Here is a 15,540-nt window from a genome sequence, read left to right as displayed (position 1 = left end):
AAGTTCTTGAAAGTTATAAGATCCATTGCTTAGGGAGGCGATTGTGATTAGGGCTTTGTTGGGAACTGGAAAGTGAGGGTTGCTTCTGGAACTTTTCTGATTCAAGTTCCACTTGGAACGCAACAAAGTTCTTCGTTTGCTGCCAGAATTTGAAACTTTTTGCAAAATTTATGTAAAACTGGGAAGTGGAGTGGTAATTCTGGAAATGCTTCCGACTTCTGAAGTCAGGTTGGTTTGCTGTTTCCACAATTCCACGCAAGGCATCGTCGTCGTACCCAAACTCTTGCAGAGGACACGCAGAGCAAGCAGTTCATCTTTCTCCCCAATCCGATCCAGTTTCGTGGCACGCGACAAAGCTGACAGACAGACTCGGAGTCGAGTCGGAGGCCACGCGATTACCACCCGAATTACTCCATGATCTAATAATCATCATCGACGCAGCAGCGGCGGCGCCCATCCATCCATTGCTCGTTGCTGAGTCCACTCCACCCTCGTCGTCCCCGATCCGTCAAACTAAGCCACCGGTCGGTTCAGGAGCACGGCGGCGGAGATGGCGTCCCAGGACGGCGGCGCCGACGCGTGGGGCGGCGGCGACGACGGCAGCTCGCTCTTCGAGGGCATGGTCCTCTTCGCGCCCGAGCCCGCCGCTGCCGCCGAGGAGGCGGCCCCCGTCCCCGATCCCGAGCCGCCCGCGCCGCTCCCCGACGCCGACGCTGGCGCGGCAGCCTCCTCCTCCTCGCCGCCGCCGCTCGATGAGGACCTTTTCTCCGATCTCACCCTCCTCGCCCCGCAGGAGCCGCTCCCGCAGGGCGAGGATCGGGGTCACGCGACGCCCGCCCCCGCACCTGCACCGTCGCCGCCCGCCCCCGCTGCCGCGCTCTCACGGCAGCCGTCCTCCTCGTCGCTCCGGAAGAAGAAGAGGGCCGTGCGCATCGGGTACGGCCGCTCGCCCCAGCCCGCGCCGCCTTCGCCTCCTGCCACAGTTCGTGCCTCCACCGCTCCTACGGTCTCCGCTAGAAGCATTGCCTTCTTGGATGCTTCGCCGCATCCTGCCGCTCCACCTACCCCAGACCAGTACCCTGATCGGCAAGCTGATGTCTATGCTAACGGCGATGAGGTAGACGCAGAGGTAGTGGTGGTTCCGGATGCCAATCCTCCGCGTCCAGACGAGCAGGCGAAGGAGGAAGATGATCAGAAAGAGGATGAAGTGGCTGGAGTTGCAGCAGTGGGGATCGAGGAGAGGTTGGCTCTTCTCAGATCCCAAATCTCCAGCAAGCTCGACTCCATCCAGCAGAGGGCTGCTGCTGTGGTTGCCAGGAGGAGGCAGCTGGCAGGACGGCGGAGGAAGGTAGCAGAGGAGGCGACTTCAGTGGCATCCAGGCACAAGGATCTGGAAAGGGAGCTGGAGGAGGCCTGCGAAGCCGAGGACTTCGAGCGGGCAGAGAGGATCAGCGACTCCCTTGCCGCGCTTGAGAAGGAGAAAGATCGGCTGTTGACAGCACTGCGTAATGCGGAGCTCGACTATGATTCGGTGGATTCAGAGCTGCAGGGTGTGCTTGAGTCACGCATTGCAGTGGAGGAGGAAGCTGCTGCCCTTCTGAAGCAATTTGCAAAGGTAAATTAGCTTTGTAGTATTGTTGAACTTCATATAGAACTGTGGCTTGAAATTAAAGTTAGAAACAACTAGGCATCCGAATCTTGACTCTCAAATATGAGTTCTCGCTAAACATATACCATGTTTGTGGTTTTTACCAGGCAGCATAATATAGAAGTAATCTTTATTTGAAATGAACATTTAGAGGCATGATCTAACAAGGGACTAACTTTTCAGATAATATCGAACGTGTAAATTCTTTAATGTCCTACCATATTATGTGTAGTCACTGTAAAATATGTCGCAAGCTTGAATGGTCCAAACAGTTCTTTTTCTTTTCTATTTGGTTATTATTGTGACGCCATGACGCTCCAAGGAATAGTCATCCCCTATATTTGTTGTGTAAATACTACTGAAAGTTTCAAACAAGACGATATTTCCAATTTTTTTGCTCTGGATTATAGAAGTGACCAATACTATATGATTGAAAAAGGGTAATATTTTACATGGGACTGGTTGTTGTATAAGTTTCTGAATTAGATTATTGTGCTGCATCACATAGCTTTGCCCACTTGATCTTTTCTTCCAGTTATGAAATTTACTGCAATCATCCAGTAGCCAACTTAATAATACTACTGTGAAAATTAGATGCAACATACAATGATTTGGTGTAAACAAACAACAAGCAATTGCTGTTTATGCTATAATTGCAAATGGGTAACTGCATCTGGTTTCTGCACTTTATTTGATTATTAATACTTAAAACTCTACCTTTCTTAGGATGCCACTGACCATGCTGATTCAGAGAGCAAGCAAGCAGAAGAAATATCCTTGAAAGAAATAGAAGAGTGGCAAACATCAATGGAGTTACTAGAAACAAAGAAGTTAGAGATGGAGGTTGAAACACAGTTGGTTTTAGAAGCACGTTCAGGATTGGAGGGCTCAATAGAGCATTTGGTCGAAGAAGACAAAATAGAGAAAGATATGCTTAGCAAGAATGGAGAAATCCTCGCTGAGGAGTTAGCTGGGCTTCTAGAGTTGGTGAGGTTGAAAGAAGCGGAGATAGCTGAAAACAATGCCCGGATCCATGAAGTTCAAGAAAGAATCAGTGGCGTGGTCTCCAGATTCCATGGCTCTCAGTCTGATATTGACTTGAAGCTCAATTCCCTGAAGGAAACCCAAAGTAAAGTGGATTTAGAGACTGAAGCACTTGTGTTGAAAAAGAATGAAATTGATAAGTTTATCTCTTTAACAGAACAGAAAGATTCAGAGTTGAGAGAAATTATTGGTGCTTGTTCCTCTGAAGCTAAAACTTGCCAGCAATCAGTTGAAATAAGAAGAAAGCTTGCATCATCGATTTTGAAGTCAAGAGAGGATAGAATTGGGTTGCTAAAAATGGAGGAGGAAATTTTGCAAGACATTCAAATGCTTAGGCAAAAAATTACAGATGCGAGAACTAGTCTTCAGGTACATCAGCTCTTCTTTTAATTTTTTTTAATATTCTTTTACTGACAAAAATACTGAGCTTCATGTTTTGTTTTGGATGTAAGCTATTCTAAATATTTTACTGAATTTGATGGCTTGCAGGAGATATCTTCAAGGAGAACAAGCATACAGCAAGAGATGGATTCATTTAAGCAGAAGTTGAGTTTCATTGACAAAAGGGGCCCTGAACTGGAGGCTGAAAAGAAAGTTGCGGCTGCTGCAAGAAACTTTAAGGAAGCAGGAAGGATAGCTGCAGAGGCAAAAGCTCTTAATTCTGAAAAGGATGAACTGCACACTATGTTGGAGAAAGCTGCTACTGATCTGGAGATAATAGAAAAGGATATTGTAGCAACTACTGACAAGATACAGGAATGCGAAGGGCTTATTCTACAAAAGGAAAAGGAATCTGCTATGACAAGTTACAAAAGACTCCGGTTAGATTCTGCTGCTGCTAGAGCAGAATTGACTGCTGCAACTGAAACGGATGATAATGAAGAAGTTGAGATACTGCACAAAGAAGCTGAAGCTGCAGAATCTAAAGCATTGGAGCTCAAAACATGCTATGACCTCCAACTAGAGGATGATGAATTCATGTTTCAGCCTGTTGTGCCTATAGCATTCATAACAAATTCAACAGGGCAGCACTTGGTAGAAATTGCTTCTTCATTTGGCTTATCTCCCCAGAAGTGAATTGGACACCAGACTTGCATAGTACCAGGCAGTCCAATATGCGGCATACAAGTTTCTGCCAGCACCTGCACATATTGGAGGAGACATCAGTGGAGCAAACTCTCTCCCTCTCCCAGTCTGTCTTCCTCAATGCCCCTCTTTAACTCCACCATTTGGAATACCCTGAATCAGAGTAGGGGCCGTAGGGGAGATCAAGTGTACAACATCCATTTTGCAAAATCTTTAGGAATTTTGTTTCCCTACGCATTTTTTGTGTACATTAAACTGTAATTCTTTCTTGTGCCTGTTTCCATTGAATTACAGTAACATGTATCAATCACAATGTAATCATAATTTTTTTTGAGAAAAGGGATGTAATCAGAATAAGATGTCCAGGAATAGTTTTTCTTTTGCATCACCACATCCTGTTGCCAACATTTGATTCATACTGATGAAATAATACCTGAGCGAGCGTTTTTAAATAAGGCAGCATCTCAGTAGGAAGATGGTTCATCTAATGCATCTAGGTTGGTAATTCATGCCTTTCTAAGCTGTGATCTTGTACAGGATGGAAGTAGTTTGATCCATTGGAATGCAGAAGCTGTGAACCTCCTAGGCCGTTGTGGAATCAGCACATGACCAAGCCAACTCTCTACCTACCCATCGGAGTCACCAAAAAGGGATGACACCCTAGCCATACTGACTTATGAGAGCATATAAAGACCTTGGATCAAATGCCTGTAGCACCTGCAGTCAGAGAGAATGGCGAACACGGCCAAGGGAAAGGTGTGCGTCACCGGAGCATCTGGCTTCATTGCTTCCTGGCTCGTCAAGCGGCTTCTCGAGTCTGGATACCATGTTCTGGGAACAGTCAGAGACCCAGGTTTGCATCATCGTATTCTGATGATCTGAATGAATATAACATTAATCTTTGGTACTAATTTACGCCCATTGGTATTATCGTTCTTGTCAAATGAACCGTTACTATACTGAAAGCGCGGTCACTTGTTTGGTGACTTGATAGGGAATCACAAGAAAGTAGGACACCTCTGGGATTTGGAAGGTGCAAGGGAAAGGCTGGAGCTTGTGAGAGCTGACCTCTTGGAAGAGGGGAGCTTTGATGATGCCGTGATGGCTTGTGAGGGTGTCTTCCACACCGCATCACCAATCCTCACTAAATCTGATTCCAAGGTATGCTAAACACTCGCTCTGATTTTCCATGGTTATAGCTAGGGATCGGCCCAAAACTCGTTTCATTATTGTAATCCAGATTTCAAAGCAATTGGAGAGGGATAAAAATGAAGAGATTTACTCCTCTCCAATCGACTGATTTCTTGCTTATCTATCAATCACCCAAAAGTGTACTAGAAATTGAATTGGCAATGGAGCTTTGTGGTTAGGGTTTGGGGTTGGGGCCTACCTGCAGGCCTAGGAAGGAGCTTTAGCTATCAGGAGGAACCGAGGAAGACTAAAGACGGGAGGAAGAGAAGGATAACAGAGGGGGGGGGGGGGGGGGGGTGATTTCTATCGTTGGATCTACATCCAATGGATAGGAACGGTGATCGATGGAGAATCTACTTTCCATTAGCCTTATTTAAGTCTTTTAAACAATAAATATGATGGTACGACTTTGCAGGAGCAAATGCTTAATTCAGCAATAAATGGCACTCTGAACGTGTTACGGTCATGCAAAAAGAATCCCTTGCTCAAAAGGGTCGTCCTCACATCTTCATCGTCAACTGTGAGGATCAAGGACGAAGCTGACCTACCCCCTAACGTGTTACTGGATGAAACATCATGGAGCTCCATCGAGTACTGCGAGAGTCTCCAGGTGAGCTTGGGATAATCCAATCCTAATTGACTCTGATCTTATGCCAGTGCAATCCTAATTCATCGGAGTGTTTGTTATCTCTCCGATGTGATCCTTAGATATGGTACGCTGTCGCGAAGATCCTAGCCGAGAAGGCGGCCTGGGGGTTCGCCAAGGAGCATAAGATCGACCTCGTGACTGTTCTTCCCACCTTTGTTATCGGACCTAGTCTGTCCCCTGAGCTTGGCCCCACTGCTTCAGATGTCCTCGGCTTATTCCAAGGTGCGTGATCAAATCATATCTGACCACACTGTTAACTGTTCATCAGGTCTCGTAAGCCTAATTGCTAGTCCATCACACTCTAGACGTCGCCATGGATACATGCTGTGCAGCTTTCCTGCTCTGGAAAGAACCAGATTCTCTGCACACACGTTCTAGTTGCTGAATGCCAGTGACACACGTTCTAGTTTCTGAATGCCAGTGAAACCATGTCGTTGCAGGGGAGACGGGGAAGTTCACGGTGTACGGGCGGATGGGCTACGTCCACATCGACGACGTGGCGAGCTGCCACATCCTGGCCTACGAGGCCGCCGGCGCGCAGGGGAGGTACATCTGCAACGCGGTGGTGCTGGACTGCGGCGACCTCGCCGCCCTGCTCGCGCGGCGGTTCCCGTCATACCCGATCCCCAAGAGCCTGCCCAACATCTACGGCGAGCAGTCATACGACTACGACACCTCCAAGGCCCGCGCGCTGGGGATGCGGGGGTACAAGGGCGTCGAGGAGATGTTCGACGACGCCGTGGAGTCGCTCGTCGGACACGGCCATCTCCCGACGGAGAACGCGAGCACGGGCTCTCTCCTTTGAATTCTGGCGTGGAAGACATGCGTTGTTACATAGTCGCATATATTTGTAGTTTCTATACAATAACAGGTATTTGGACTGTCAGTGACAGCAGAAGAGATCACATAGCCGTATGAAGAGAATAATCAGTTGAGATGTGTTCCATCTTACATTTTTAGTGGCTGATAACTTTGTTTTCTTTGTGTTTCTTTTTTCAAAAATCACCAATGACACGGTGCAACGTACAATGTTGGTCAGGAATGCAATTTTCTTTGGCGAAAGGGGTAGGGATTACATTAAACTTCCTGGAACAGTACAAAGCCTTTAAATCCAAGAACCTACACAACACACTAAAAAGGGGGCAAAAAAAGAAAACGACTAGTTCATTTCAGCCATGGGTCCTTCTCACTCCTCAGCATTATCTTCCTCCTTCCCACTGCATTTGAGCCATGGGCCTACTGAATTTAGTGGTGCCGGGCTATGTGCTTCTGGGCTGAATTTAGTCGTGCCGGCCTATCTATTTTTGGGCCTTTCAGATCGCTGCAGCTCTCTCCCAGTTTTGATACAGTCAGAGACAGACAGATAAGCACCGTCATCTTCTCTTATCCTCCTCCCCTCCCTCTCTCCTTCCTACTCGATCACGCGCCCGCAGCCTCTCCTTCTCCGGTGCCGGGAACAAGGTGGATTCTATCTTCCTCCAAACTTGTGTGCTGCTGCTCAATTTTGATTCTAGAAGCGAAGTTTTATCATCGTCTTCGATTTTTTTTCTTTCTTTTTTTCTTTGGAAATGTTGGGTGGTGAGTGGTGCGTTGCAGTGACCAAATTTGTAGTTCAGAGAGTATAAAAAAAATTAGTAGTTCAGACGATATTAAAGATTATGTAGTGAATTGGAGGCATGCGGTTGGGAGTCCGACGCACATCCCCTCTGTTTCTGGTGGCGGTGGCCGCCACTCATGCACGCTCAGTGTTCGACGATTTGACGCGCTCCTCTCTAGCATGCTAATTCTGTCACAGGATTTCGTTGTTGGACAGGGAAGGATCCCAATGGCCAGCGGCGTCAGCAATGGCAAGAGCCTGACGCAGTGGTTGAGGGAGAACGGGTTCGACGAGGAGACCGTAGCGCGCATGGCAAGGAGGTGCAAGAACCTGCACAGCCTCGACGCCGGCGAGGCCTCGGGCGTCTGGGACTACCTCCTCACCAGCGTCAAGATCGAGCGGCGGAGGCTGCGGCACGTGGTGGCCAAGTGCCCCAAGGTGCTCACCCTGCCCGTGGATGGCAAGCTTGTGCCCACGGTGCAGTGCCTCGCCACGCTGCAGGCCAAGCCCGGGGAGGTGGCGCAGGCCATCGCCAAGTTCCCGCAGATACTGTTCCACAGCGTAGAGGAGAAGCTCTGCCCGCTCCTCGCCTTCTTCCAGACGCTCGGCGTCTCCGAGAAGCAGCTCGCCAAGCTGCTCATGGTCAACCCGCGCCTCATCAGCTACAGCATTGAGGCCAAGTTCTCGCAGATGGTCAACTTCCTTGTGGACCTGGGCATGGACAAGGAAGGCATGATCGGCAAGATCCTTACCAAGGAGCCGTACATCATGGGGTACAGTGTCGATAAACGGCTGCGTCCCACTGCCGAATTCCTCAAGTCGGAGGTCGGGTTACAGGGGTCAGATCTCAAAAGGGTGATCATGAGCTTCCCTGATATATTGTCACGAGATGTGGATAAGATTCTGCGGCCCAATTTAGCGTTCTTGCGGAGCTGCAGTTTCAACAAGGGTCAGGTTATGGCATTGGTGGCTGGATACCCTCCTGTTCTCATCAAGAGCGTCAAGCATTGCTTGGAGCCAAGGATAAAGTTCCTGGTCGAAGAAATGGGGCGGGACATGGGTGAGGTGGTAGATTACCCCCAGTTCTTTCGCCATGGCCTCAAGAGGAGCCTGGAGTACCGTCACAAGGTGCTCAAGCAGAAGAACTCAAGTTGCAGCCTCAGCGAGATGCTAGACTGTAATCAGAAGAAGTTTGCCATGAAATTTGGTTTGGTTGCAGCAGTTTAGGTACTCGTCTCTAGTTCCCAGGTAGTATGTTTTATTTTTCAAGTGAATGTTTTCGTTTGTACCTTCAGGTTGTATTGTTCTTGAATATCAGAAGTAGTATCTTGATTAGTTGATCTTGAGAATATCTATTTTATTTGAGAGCAAGAAAGTGCATGCCATGTGGGCTTTCCCTTCTGTCATTAAATACCTCGATTGATATCCGCAAATTTGTGGTAGTGCGGTAAACAGAAAGAAGTTTTTTAACGCTATAACTTTCCTCCCTTTGAAAATTTACCACTCACCTATTTACACTCGCATAAATCAATTTTTCTTAGTTCAATACTTACAGGCACAAACATATATAGAGGAAAATAGTTTCTATTGAGCCAAACTCCTATGTACAGTATATCTAAAAGAAGATTTGTAGGGCAACCACTCAACACATTTGTCAATCCTCCTCCTCAGATATTGTCTGATCTCTTTTTGCTGAAGTTCAGGCATGCTCTCACATACCATGTCAATCATGTCAGGCAACTCTAGAGCAGCATCCTTTGCATAAAAGTGGAGAACTTTGGGTAGGAAGATGGTCTGCTTCCTGACCATGACATTTGCTTGAATGAACTCAGTCCTGGCTTGCTCCAGTTGGTGGTATAATTTCTTAGCTGTGTACAGCCTTACCTGTAGAAGTCATTCACAATAATTATAACTTAGTAACATAAGGTTGGAATGGTGAAAAATTAGTAAGGGCAGTGGAGCTTACAGGTGGATCTGAAAATGCTCCTGTGGAAAGAGCAAAGTGAGCAATTGGCTCTGGATGACAAAGCGCATATGGATGCATGGAGCTCCCTGATTTTTTTGTTGGTGAAAATAGCGTGCGAACCCACTGTAATTTCATGCCCAGTATGTTAGTATTATCCTTTCATGATGCAAACTTTTCTTTTCTTTTGTTATAAATCTTTGACTGATAATTGCTATATTGATGAATGCCATACCAGTGAAGGGCGGTGGGATTGGCATCCTAGAATTGAGTTCTGAATAATTTGGGAGTTTACTGAATGTCCACCCACATTATATGCAGCCTGGAACAGATTACTCAACACTGTCAGAGAAATTCATATGTGATTCGAATGCCAGTGTGGTTGTTATTTGACTGATTGTTAAAAGTATGATAATTGTACCTTCAGAATCATGTCAGTGCTTTTCATGCGTTTTTCCTGTAGCCCATAGGCCATGAAAGCCTGTAATATTTCAGAAGGAATGTTAGTTATGTATCATGCTGAATCTAAAAGCAAACATTCTTTAAGGTGGTAATAGCTAAAAATATTGAACATACATGCATAACCAAAGCATTGTGGATGTTAATCCAAAAACAGAGTTGCTCTTCATGTTCCATCTTTGTAGGGTCAATCTTCTCCAGCCGTTTTATCAGCGTTCTGGGACACAATAGGACCAACTGTAAAATGTAAATCAAGTTCTTTTTCCTTCCTATATTAATCTTTTACAAGTTCGCTTACCTGATAGTATCCAGCATTTTAGAGGCATACTCAAATTTGTCTTCATCTATATGTATCCTTGGAAAAATTATCATCCCAGTGTATTGTCCATTACTCCCATCAAATGAACCATATGTATCAGAGGTTGTGTCGACATTGTAATGGCATCGAGGGCTCCAACTATCGACCGGGTACTTCAGAGAAAAGGAACTCGATGCAGATGAGAAAGGAGTGGACGATGGCTCAGAATTTGCCTCTTTCAATGGCTTGCTTGCAAGTTTGCAGTAGACAGCAGAAATGCACCTTAGTATGTCCTCTGAAAGTTTGCAGGAGATCTTGGGTACATATTCAGTGATAGAAGCACTCAAGAAGTTTGCGAGGCTGGACCGCCCTGAAGATGATCTTAATAGCTCCTGCGTATGCTTCAGCAACATCAAAGCCACGTCAGATGCTTTCACTTAGATCCCGTTTGGTTACATTTGCTTATTTTTAGCACCCATCACATCGAATGTTTAGATACTAATTAGAAGTACTAAACGTAGACTATTTACAAAATCCATTATATAAGTGGAGGCTAAACGGCGAGACGAATCTATTAAGCCTAATTAATTCATGATTTGGCAATGTGTTGCTACAGTAAACATTTGCTAATGAAGGATTAATTAGGCTTAATAGATTCGTCTCGCCGTTTAGCCTTAATGGGTTTTGTAAATAGTCTACGTTAAATACTCCTAATTAGTATCAAACATTCGACGTGACACGTGCTAAAAATAAGTAAAGGGAATCGAGAACTAAAACAGAGCTAATAACTGTATCGATGAATGGAAGAGAAGCTGTCATACGCGTTTAGAATCAGAGAGTGTTGGCAGGTTATAGGCTGCAGACTCCTTGATGTTTCTCAGGCGAAGGGTGCCCTCGTCAGTGGTCTTTCTGCCGCGTTGACGGTGCGATTCTTTCTCCACCTGATCAACAACTGTTGCCTTAGTATGCAACATCACCCCTGATCATTGATCTATTCCAGGTGGCAAAGGTTTGTACCAGAGCAGAAGCACGAGGAGAGACGCCGAGGTATTGATCAAATGCGGCTCTGTATAAGGACAGCAGGTGCAGTTCCTTGCGAACAACTTCCTCCTCAAGGACTGCTATCTCCCAGGTCAAGTCTGCAACAGACTGCATTCAAAACAAAATCAGGAATCAAAGATTAAAAGGTCTAAATAGCACGTATGTACATCTGAACTATTCTTTTTTGATAATTGACTTTATGCTGTTCAAAATTTGGACTTGAAACACAGTTCCTGACTATAGCACATACACACATCATTTTTAAAAAGGGAGCATAATCATAACTAATGACTTTAATCACATCCCCCTAGATATGACAAAGCATCATTCTGTTGGCATCATGATATACTAAGTTATTAAGAAAAGGAACGTGATTCATAAAGAATGGATGGAAGACCTGCATTTTGACAGCTTTTCTTCAGCTTTTGGAAACAGATAGGCCCTCGAGATCAGGATCATGAACCAATTTGTTAGGGTATGGAACTAACCTTTGAAATAGTTCTTTCAGTTCTCTCTGCACTGGTGATGATGCGATGCTCGGGCAATTGGTCAGGGAGGTTAAGAGAATATCTTGTATGGAGCATCTTATTGCGATTGGTTGTCTGCACAATAAGGAAATGGAGTGGAACAAGCAAAGTTCAGTCAAAATAAAAGAAGTGGCTGAAGAATAATTGCTTTGACTACTCGATGAACAAGAAAGCAGTACAAGCAAAAACAAAAAACGAATTAGATTACCCACAGGTATGTGATCGGAGAGTCGTGGCGATATGTCAGTGACATTTACATATGTGCTTATAGCACTGAAAAGAGAACAATTTATCAAGGTTAGATAGAAAATCAAGCACTTGAGGTGTAACTGAAAGCTTGGCAGCTCAGGATGCTGAAACTGAATATTTCTGTAGTCAAAGGAGGATCTTTTTTCAGTCAAAGGAGACAAGAAACATAATAGCATAAAGATGTGGTGCTGGAAAATGATTTTTCAAGTACAACTGTCTATAATGATGTTCCTATTCAAATTCACAGAAAAGGCACGAGCACTCTGCGTAGCTAGAACAGAAACTTTCAACATTATTACTCGCAGTACATGTCACCTGAGAGACTATTGAAGTGATCTGCTGAAGACAATGGCAGAGCACAGTAACACACAAAAATTTAAATAGGTCTATGCAGAAAATGCTGCTAATGCAACCAAATAAGAATCAAACAGTATTATCGAAAAAAGGCGATCGAAGCCACTATTATGGCCTTTTATAGAATTTATGCTCAGTTTTTGTTTGCTCAAAAAAGAAAAGGAATATATGGTCAGACACTCACACAGTCACACTGCTAGAAGAACCATATGCATCATGCTGAAAAAACTACTGCATATTAACCTTCTTGAGTGTCGGTGTTGCTGATGAGAAGATGGTGTTTCTGCACTGAATCCTCTTTCCTTGAGCGCCTCTAGTCCTGGGTCCTCCATGGCTGCTGGACTATGCTTCAATCACCAAGAACCTGCCAAAGCTATCAAGACTGAGCATGTACTGCAAGCAACACCTCTCTCCATGTCAAGCTTCAGAGAAGGACAAAGCTCAGGTAACCCCTCACACTGATGAGCTATCTGAACTCGCATGTCATGAGCTCCTGCTGTGTGCCATGAGCTGCCACCGAGGAGAACGGAAGAAGAATAGGAGGGCGATGATTAAGCTCGGTAAAAATTTCACTCACTGAACTAGACAGAACCTATGTCCCTTGCCATGCAAAGGAATGAAATGAAAGGTGAGGTGCAAAAGGACAAGAAGAGCAACTAACTGAGCACAACAAAAACGATGAACAAGCAGAGAGGTCCTAACGCCAGCACAGCTACTACATAGGCTGACAACTAACAGTGCTTGGAGGAGGATTAAGAGCTGATATTTGTGGAGGGTAGGATTAGTAGTGCAGGAGCTAGCTGCTGAGACCTGAGAGACAAGGTGGCCCACACGCAAGGACGAGGCCAAAGGATGCAGCAGAGGTAAGTAAAGAAAGCGGATGAAACCCGCAGGAAGATACGGTCAGGGGAAAAAATGGAAAGAATAAAGAACGAAGGAAAGCTAGGCGAGCTTAAAAGGAGGCAAAACGAAAGAAAAGAGGAACGGGGGTACCCTCAATCATCACGATGTCCCTGCTAATCCCGCCATTAAAAGAGCAGGGAGAGGGAGGTGAGCTAGCCAACGGCTCCAAGCTAAACACAACAGTGCTCAATAATGGCGACGTGGAGGCGATGATGATGACGACGACGATGCGGGGCTTACCGCCGGTGCGTGCCTGGCGAAACGGCCGGGGGGCAAGCCGGAGACGACGGCGACCCGTACCAGATCTCAGTAATGACGCAGTGCTCGATCGTTTTTTGCAGAAATTAAAACGATAAGCTTGTTAAGCAGATGTCATTAGGTGGGTGGCTGAAGTCAGAGCAGATGGCAGGGGATTAGGTCGCGAGCTGCTGCCACCACGGCACCTTCTCCCGTTTCCATCCCCTTGGTCCGATTCCATGGCGGGTAAAGGGAACCAGCCGCCGCAACCACCGCAACCACTGTGCCGTCGATCGCTGGTCGTCTCCGGCGGTCCGGCATGCTCTCCGCCTGCCACTCCAGCTTATCCACTTCGCATGCACATACGTGCTTCTGCTCAGCGACGGCCGATCCGTTGCGATTTCTTGCGGTTGGGTGTACCGAAAGTGCCTGGTGCAGTTGTTGACACACGCAACGGCCGGGTCGGGGGGGGCCTTTTTCAGACGAGGAAAATCAGTCAGGAAACCGGCGTCATGCGCAGCGATCTGGGTCATCGGAAATTAAAACTGGCACGAACGAACAGCAGGTGAGGAATGATTGGGCTGAGCGGGCAGACTGAGATCGCGGTGACAGTGACAGGGACGGATTTGGGGGCGGGGGCCAGCCGAGGCGACGCCGATGGGACGTGGACGGGGGAGGAGGAGGCGCGCGCGAAAGCCGGCCACCGCCCCGGGTGAAAGAAGAAAGGGTCCGGCACAGAGAAAGAAGAAAGCCGAGCCGTGGCCGTGGCCGTGACCGCGTCGTAAAAATCAGGTCTTTTTACAGCAATCCGCCACATGGAAAGTGGGGTCGATCGACCTGTTGGCGGCAGCACCTGCCGACGCGCGCGTCCACCCGATCCGACCGCCGCTCGGCTGGACGACCTGCCGACGCTTTTTTTTTTTTTTACGAAACAGGAGGGGCGTGAATCACAAGAGGGATGAGAAGGAGAGCCATGAGCAGATCGCTAAGGAAAGGGATGGACTCCTTGTTTATGTTGATCTCCTGGACAATTTAGAAACAGCGCAACGACAGAAACTTTGATAGAGCTCCAAAAAGAAATCCTCTGCAACTAACTGAGCTAATCCGAGAACAAGCTGTTGATTGGTGCGCGGCAGGAGCCAAACACTTAGCAATGTTCCAATGGCCGCGACAACAGCAGGACGACGCTGAAGCAACGGTACCTTAGTGGTTTCTTACACTAACCTTTGTGTTTAAATGGATGTAAATAAGTTGCCATGTAAACTCAAGCTACATTTCAAAACTGTGTGCGTGAGCCCGGTAAGCCCGCGTTGTAACAATTCTACTTATTCTTCTTAATACAAAGGTACGCAGCTCTCCTGCGTATTCTCGAAAAAAAAAGGAGAAGGAGAGCAAACCCATAGTCTAAGAAAAAGTGCTCAAGAGTTTCATCAACTGTATCAGCACAAAGCACATGCCGACGCTTTATTACAGTGCAGCGGGCGCTGTCGATCGATCTCGCCGCGTGTTAGCCGGTGGAGCCGGCGCGCTGACCTGACCAAACTGCTCGATCCTGTGCCCCCCGTGAGCGATCGACGACAGCTAGAGTGAGCCAGGAGTAGGATACTGCCTGCACTGCACTGCAGAGTACTGCACTGAGATGCAAGCACGGTGATGGGCACGGCACCCTGGGCTGGAGCGTGTCGACGTCGCCGGGTCACGGGAGGGCTAAACGCCGGCCGGCCGAGCGGGCACGCGGCGGCAACCGACGACGACCCGCCATCCGATCCATCGGTTTCTTCCTCCAGGTGGTTACGAGCAGGAGCGGCAGGCGGATGATCCTGGATTTGGGCGTCGTCGTCGACGATGAGGCCGGCGTGTGAGCGTGACCATGAATGCTTTATTCCTCGAGTGTTTTGGTAACAGATGGCATACTTTATATTCCGATGGAGACGGCAGGGGGGAAGCACCCTGCTGGACCCGGCTCCAGTGTGGTCGTCCATCCATCGGTTTCTTTGCATTGTGAGCGGTGCCGTCCCGCGGAGGACTCTGCAAATAGACAGTCGCCGGCGAGCTACAGGTGATATAACATCAATCGATTGATGCATGCAAATGGATTGAGCCACGGTTGGGACGTCGTGTCACACCACCATGCATGCATGAATTTTCTTTTGAGGTCGCGGTCAAACTCGATCGAGCTGACAATGTGCTGCCGGTTTATGCTTTTATGGACGATGGTAGGGACTCTGAGCCCAACAAGACATAAGGTGTGTTTAGATTTTAGTTCGGACTAAAATTTATGTCACATCGAATAT

General features: G+C 47.1%; 4 protein-coding genes across 8 annotated transcripts; 3 read left to right on the top strand and 1 right to left on the bottom strand.

Moving 5' to 3' along the window:
• Positions 1-237: 237 nt before the first annotated feature.
• On the top strand, positions 238-4,163 carry LOC101760746 (forkhead-associated domain-containing protein 1). Its single transcript, XM_004973853.4, has 3 exons — positions 238-1,615; positions 2,375-3,061; positions 3,182-4,163. The coding sequence occupies exons 1-3, from the start codon at positions 551-553 to the stop codon at positions 3,767-3,769; spliced, it is 2,340 nt and encodes a 779-aa protein (XP_004973910.1). The 5' UTR covers positions 238-550; the 3' UTR covers positions 3,770-4,163.
• A 121-nt stretch (positions 4,164-4,284) lies between these two features.
• LOC101760341 (tetraketide alpha-pyrone reductase 1) lies at positions 4,285-6,577 on the top strand. Its single transcript, XM_004973852.2, has 5 exons — positions 4,285-4,631; positions 4,773-4,939; positions 5,385-5,579; positions 5,678-5,840; positions 6,059-6,577. The coding sequence occupies exons 1-5, from the start codon at positions 4,511-4,513 to the stop codon at positions 6,421-6,423; spliced, it is 1,011 nt and encodes a 336-aa protein (XP_004973909.1). The 5' UTR covers positions 4,285-4,510; the 3' UTR covers positions 6,424-6,577.
• A 368-nt stretch (positions 6,578-6,945) lies between these two features.
• Positions 6,946-8,616, top strand: LOC101758706 (transcription termination factor MTERF6, chloroplastic/mitochondrial). Of its 2 annotated transcripts, none has more exons than XM_004973848.4 (2): positions 6,946-7,079; positions 7,432-8,616. In XM_004973848.4, exon 2 carries the CDS (start codon positions 7,444-7,446, stop codon positions 8,440-8,442), a length of 999 nt encoding a protein of 332 aa, XP_004973905.1. In that variant the 5' UTR covers positions 6,946-7,079; positions 7,432-7,443; the 3' UTR covers positions 8,443-8,616. The 2 variants fall into 2 exon arrangements, with proteins under 2 accessions (XP_004973905.1, XP_004973904.1); XM_004973847.2 differs by having other exon boundaries at positions 6,947-7,079; positions 7,414-8,616.
• A 61-nt stretch (positions 8,617-8,677) lies between these two features.
• On the bottom strand, positions 8,678-13,127 carry LOC101759381. 4 transcript variants are annotated; one of them, XM_012847078.3, is made up of 13 exons: positions 12,768-13,125; positions 12,564-12,616; positions 12,350-12,470; positions 11,716-11,776; positions 11,465-11,578; positions 10,953-11,084; positions 10,757-10,876; positions 9,936-10,336; positions 9,755-9,854; positions 9,600-9,659; positions 9,414-9,500; positions 9,182-9,304; positions 8,678-9,099 (listed from the first exon to the last, which is right to left on the bottom strand). In XM_012847078.3, the coding sequence occupies exons 3-13, from the start codon at positions 12,436-12,438 to the stop codon at positions 8,800-8,802; spliced, it is 1,587 nt and encodes a 528-aa protein (XP_012702532.1). In that variant the 5' UTR covers positions 12,439-12,470; positions 12,564-12,616; positions 12,768-13,125; the 3' UTR covers positions 8,678-8,799. The 4 variants fall into 4 exon arrangements, with proteins under 4 accessions (XP_012702532.1, XP_004973907.1, XP_022683285.1 ...); XM_004973850.4 differs by having other exon boundaries at positions 9,936-10,327; positions 12,564-13,127; XM_022827550.1 differs by having other exon boundaries at positions 12,564-13,124.
• Positions 13,128-15,540: the final 2,413 nt, after the last annotated feature.

Source organism: Setaria italica, chromosome VI (genome assembly GCF_000263155.2).
Source record: "Setaria italica strain Yugu1 chromosome VI, Setaria_italica_v2.0, whole genome shotgun sequence".
Lineage (NCBI taxonomy): Eukaryota > Viridiplantae > Streptophyta > Magnoliopsida > Poales > Poaceae > Setaria > Setaria italica.
The sequence above is the reverse complement of the archived record's forward strand: the minus strand, read 5'-3'. Positions and strand labels throughout refer to the sequence as shown.